Source organism: Hipposideros armiger, unplaced genomic scaffold (assembly GCF_001890085.2).
Source record: "Hipposideros armiger isolate ML-2016 unplaced genomic scaffold, ASM189008v1 scaffold_15, whole genome shotgun sequence".
NCBI classification, from domain to species: domain Eukaryota; kingdom Metazoa; phylum Chordata; class Mammalia; order Chiroptera; family Hipposideridae; genus Hipposideros; species Hipposideros armiger.
In genome coordinates, this window is record NW_017731365.1 from 5,500,628 (window position 1) to 5,506,464 (window position 5,837).

The 5,837-nt window shown below is 44.6% G+C and overlaps 1 protein-coding gene across 4 annotated transcripts in view; it reads right to left on the reverse strand.

The window, feature by feature from the left end:
- Nucleotides 1-5,589, reverse strand: part of PLA2G12B (phospholipase A2 group XIIB) — a 26,641-nt gene extending 21,052 nt beyond the window's left edge. For 3 of the 4 annotated variants that reach the window (XM_019624118.1, XM_019624112.1, XM_019624107.1), the window contains exon 1: nt 5,225-5,589. In XM_019624118.1, the coding sequence (XP_019479663.1) occupies nt 5,225-5,435 (211 nt within the window). In that variant the 5' untranslated portion in view covers nt 5,436-5,589. The remainder of the gene's footprint in view (nt 1-5,224) is intronic. The other variant, XM_019624129.1, reaches the window with a different exon arrangement.
- Nucleotides 5,590-5,837: the final 248 nt, after the last annotated feature.

A 5,837-nucleotide genomic window follows, 5' to 3' on the forward strand; every position in this document is an offset into this window, starting at 1 on the left:
ACTTAATCTTAAATGAAAATTAAAAACTTCTGAATAAAGTGAAACACCATAAAACACTAAAAAGAAAAATGTGATTTTGAAAGAGCCACGAAACCCAAGAGTCCTACCTACAGCTGTGTACACTGCCTCCTGGGCCCAGTTTTGCCGCTGAAAAGAACAGTAAAACCTTCTGGGGCTTTATTACCCAGGTCAAGGGTTCAGTCTTCCCTGGAGGGTGTGTCTGTTCTCCCCACCCAGCTGGTTCCCGCAGAAGAAGCTCTGTGCTCCACTAGAGGTCCACTAAGAAGACAGGGTACTGACTGGATTTGAAATGTATACCCTGCTAACTTCCAGAAACACTCAAATTTGGCATGAGTTACACATCAGGGAACAAAGCAGAACTGTGACAATTTCATGGAAGCAATACGCTATGTCAGGCGCTAAAAGAAATTAAGTTACTGCATGACACGTAAGGTGACCAACTTGACCTGGTTGGCCTGGGACGCTCCCTGCTATAGTACTGAAAGCTCCGTGCCCCAGGAACCCCCACCCCTTCCCTGAATCCTCAGGAAACCGGGACAGTTGGTCAGTTTAGCATGGGAACAATTTTGCTGCTAAGCCAGTAGCTGTTTTCTTTTTTCCAGCTATGGACCGCCTGAAGAATCAGATGAAGGCTGTGAATTCTTTCCCTGGAAAAATATACAAACTCACAGGTTCATAAAATTTTGCTCTAGGATTTCATATAGATGAAAAGGTCTCTTGAAAAAAAAAACAACTTATATTTAAAGACACTTTGTTTCCTAGAACTAACCCCAAGAAGAAATTCATCATGAGGTCCTTTTATCAAAGTGTGACATGTGGACAGTATCTTCAATCATGATTTATGAGTCATAGACACTCTGCTCCAGAGACCTTCATAAAGGTGCAGAACGCCTAAGCCATCAATCGATGACGTCTTCCAGAAATGGAGAGGGTGTTGTTCAGCCACTGGGATTTCTGTGTTTTGTTTTGTTATTTTATGTTGAAACAGAACTGGAAGAATATGAATGTACAGGTAACCTGTTCACCAGGCTGTCTTTCACCTAATGTTTATAAAATCTGTTTGGTACCTGCGATGCTCCATACATAGCATTAACTCTTCATTAACACTTTGGTCAGCGTTGCTCAAGCAGTAGTTCGCCGTAATCAGAAGTGCCTGGACGCTGATGATAACCACTTTGAGCACCTCTGGTAATTGCAGAAGTCCATTACAAAGTGACTTGTATTCATCTCTTGTTATTGGTATATATTATTACAATTTTAATAGTTTTTTTATTTCTTAAAATGTGTGTTGACGAAAAATATCCAACCTAAGAGAAAACTTATAAGAGTTTATTTGAGCCAAACTGTTGACAATTGCCGGGAAGCAAAATCTCAACGGATTGAAAAAATGCTCCGCAAAATGGCAGTTTACAGTTTACTTTATACATAAAATCAAAGGAGGAAGTTTGCATGAAATCCATTGGTGATATATTAAGGGGGTGGGAGAAAGCAAAGCGGGGGAAATCTCTGGGATTGGATAAAAGTAAATTGGAGAGACAGGTACTCCTCCCACACAGGTGGGTGCAGGATGGCTAACAGTTTGCCCTTTACAGCACATAGAGATGGTAATCAGGAGACAAGCATGATAATGAATTTTGCAGTTTCCAGCTCTGGTCTGGAAAAAGGATTAAAGATGTTCTCTTAGGTACAAAAAGACAAAGAACAGGCCCCCTGAAAAGGCACAGATTAACTTAATCAGGAAGCTCGAGATGTGACTTCCCACCATTGCCCACTTAGTTAAAAATTTTGTGTATGTGTATGTTCACGCCATCTTAGTTTTACTCTCCTAAGCTTGTCAGGTTTAACCTGTGGCCCCTTTTCCATCCACATATATACACATTTTTTTGGCACTCTCGGTATTATCTTTAATTCTTAACCTCACAAAGTAGGTATTATTAGCATTATTTATAAACATGAAGAAACAGAGGTTGAGAGACTTAGGTAACTTGCCTAAGGTCACTCCAGTGAAATTCCCCACCACACCCCAATTCAAACCCGTGATTTCTTCATTATGAGTATTTCTTTCAGTCTGGTTCAGGAATCTCCTGTGCAGTTCCAGGGTTCCTCCACAGACCAACTGAATCAGAATCTCTGGGTGGGAGAGCGAATCTCATTCACATCAGAGTAGACCCCTTATACCAGTTGCCCTATGTGGGCTATTGATATTTGCTGAAGCTTCTTATATTTATAGTCTGATCCTTTGACCGGATTTTGTGTGTTGACATGAAAATGAATTGCTGTAGATAAAAGGAGTGTGCAAAGCAATGTGGACACGCTGTTGTAGGCTATCAAAATACAAACACAGCCTGACCTGTCTGAGCAACCTATGGGCTGAGGTTCTCCAAGAATGACCTCAAATAGCACTCCAAACCTTGACTGCACTTTGTAATCACCTGGGAAATGTTAACAATACTCGTGTCTGGGTCCCAGCCCCCGAGATTCTGATTTAATTGGTTTGGGTAGCAGGAGTTTCTAAAGCCCCCCAGGTGATTCTAAGTGCAGGGCCAGGGTTGAGAACCATTGCTTTAAGTACAGGCATACCTCATTGTATTGCACTTCGCTTTATGGTGCTTCACAGGTGCTGTAGTTTTTACAAATTGCCAGTAAGACACCCCACCAACAAAAAGATTACAACTCGCTTTATTGCGGTGGTATGGAACCGAACCCACAGTGTCTTGGAGGTATGACTGGTAATAGTAAGTACCTAAAAAATAGGATTTTTTTTCTTGTAGACTGATTGTCGCTAAATTGCTCCTTCTGGCAAAAGATTGCAGCCTATAACAGCAGTTTTTTTTCTCAAAGTGTGGTCCCAGGACCAGCAGTGTGAGGATCACCTGGGAACTCTTAGAAATAGACATTTCCTGGCCCCACCCAGACCTACCCAATCAGCAACACGAGGGGTGGGGGCTCAGCCGCCTGTTTAAACAACCTCTCCAACTGGATTTAAAGCTCAGGCAAGTTCGAGAACCACTGCGTTGAAGAGAGAAACACTGGGTGCAGGAAGTGTGTCACTAAAGCAAACTGATGATGCACAGCTCCAGTTAATTATTAGGTGTTATCTATTTGAAAGAATGAATGCCTGATTCACAATCAACCAGCGAAGGTATTTTGTCTCGTTTGGGCACAGCGTCCAGGTTCTCTGCTCCACTGGGTTCCAAAGGTAACTAGGCTTAACCTCCTGTTTCCTCTGTGTTTTTCAAGCCCCTCCTTGGACAGGTTCTGTTTTGCAGAGTGAGTGGAGTTATTTACCTTCCTGCAATCTGTGTTGACTGTTCCCATCCCCCACTGGTGGCTGCTGACACTGACCCTGCCCAGGGAGGGGCTTGCAACCAAAATTTGCTGAAATCTTTTCATGCTGTTTGCTACAGAAGAGATTTGATTTTTGTTTTCCTAAAAAAAAAAAAAAAGTCCTGCTGTTATCTGTTTGCTGAGCCATAGGCCTAAATCTTGTGTTGCCTCTAGGAAGGAAAAGAGCACCTTTGTTGGTTGATATGTGAAGTGAGTTAACCCTTTTCATGCCCCATCCGTGCAAACTAGGTGAGCACAGTCCAGTGACAAGGCATCTATGTATGTTTTTGTCCACCCCACCTGGGACAAAGACATGGCTAGGGGTCCAGGTGAGTCCGAGTGCAGACCAGGCTTTTTACCCTGTGGAATCTTCCGAAACGATGCAGCATCCTTTCTTACCATATCCAGTGTGTGGCTAAAATTTCTATGTTGCAAAACTGTTGGTTGTGGAACAGTGGTTACCCGTTCATTGCCTCCTGGTCACTCAGTTTATAAGGAAGTTACTGCTAAAGGGGCATGAGGGGGACTGACTGAGGGACTTTACGAGTGGGTAGCTTTTCTGAGCCTCTCTCACAGCTGAGGTCTATCTGTTGAGTGTTTGGAGAAAGCATTTTTCAAGTGTTTTCCTGCTAGGCTACACTGACCCTCCATGTTTATCTCTAATCCCAGGATGGAACATTTGATAAACTAAACCATAAAACCAATACTCTATGAGACAGTGTGTGCTTTTGAAGTTGCCCCCTGCCTCCCAGCTGTGAGGTCCATGGACTTCAGTGCGGAGTGAAGGAAGAACTGGCCCTGGGGCTCCTGTTGGGCAGCCAGGCTGCACCCTGGCTCCCAGCTACCTTCTCTACACCTGAGGCAAAGCAGTGCTCCTGCCTGTTCACAATTCTACATCTGGCACCGGGCCTGGGGGACAGCCCCAGGCTCCGATCCCTGGTGGGCAGAGAGGGCTGGCCCCAAGCCTTTTGTACCCACTGAAGGCTTGACTTTGCTGACTGAGGCAGTGGCTGTAGGGACAGCTCTCAAGGGAGTCAGCAAATTGATGGCCATTAGAGACTGATAGAGCTGGAAGGGAGGTTCGAACAGCATTAGAAAAACAGGAGAATCCGCTTCCAAGCTTAGCACAGTGACTAAGGAAGCTGTGGCACCCCAGCAGAATTTTCTCTGAATGTTCAGTTTCAGTTTGCATCCCTAGGATCTCCAAACAGAGACCTTTCCTATTTTTCCTCCCCACCTATGCTGCCTTTTCCTGAGGTACCGCCTCACAACAAAAGTACTAAAATGGCCCCAGGGAACAAGTCTTGAAAAGCTTCTTGGAGTTAGTTTGCCAGATAAAATACACAAAGCTCAGTGAAGCAAATGATTCATTTGATCCGTAAAGTTATCACTTTTACAGACTAGTGATTTCAGGATGGAATTCATTTCTTCATATGACTAAAAGCAAAGTATAAACTGAAAAGGATGCCAAAACACTAGACTTCAGTCAACACACTTATTTAAAGTCTAACGTTTCAAATAGTTTCTGATAAACTCTCTGACTTAAAGCAACGTCATATAGAAACAGCACTCGGAAAGCTGGTTCCCCCAGTACCATCTCTGAGCAGTCTGTCGATATCACACACAATTTGTATTTTGGATAAACAACCAATAATTTGTCAGTATAAGTGTATCCCAAATATTTCAAGTATATTAAGCCATTATTGGTTGTTCATTGAAATTCAAATTTCACTGGGTGTCATATTTTTATTTGCTGAATCTGGCAACCCAATCTAAGAGGTGGAGGACAGCAAATAGTGTATGACTGTGACCCCGCGTCGGCTGTTCACAGGTCCACCTCTAGGAGTTTTTATAGGAAGAGAAACAGTGTACTCACCATACCGACACCTGTACTGACAGACTCCATTTTTCCCTCCCAGCAGCTCCAGAAAGGAATCGAAGTAGCCATTGACAGATTCAAAGCTGCCTCTGATGTGCCGAAGGCCCCAGTCTGAATAGGACTCCTCCGCGTCAGGGCTGGGGTCGTTCTGTGCCAGGCCACCCCCCAGGCTGAGCCACAAAATCAAGAAGCTGGTGGGCAGCTTCATCCTGTAGCCAGGTAGGTACTGGGGTCTCTCCTCAAACCCCAGCCACGGTCCCAGGAAGTCCAGGTACACAGCCCGCCAGCCTGATGAGAGGCAGGACTGGGAAAGGGGTAATCTGGAACACTCAATCTGTGTGTTCCCCAGAGGTGGACTTTAAACAAAGCCATGGAGGTTGGGATGAGATCAGGGCAATTAGAAAGGGCAAAGGTTAGACACTGGGGGAATGGCCAGTGAGCGAGCACTTCAAAGTGGTTTCCAGAGCCTGGAGGAGGGAAATGTCGGTCAGCTTCCAGAAGGCATGAGCAGTGCAGCCGCTGGAATTCTGCCCCCATCCGGCTTGTTAACCTATTGGTCATTGGTCAGTTACAAGTTTGGCCCTTCTGCGCCAGGCTCTTGACCCAAGAG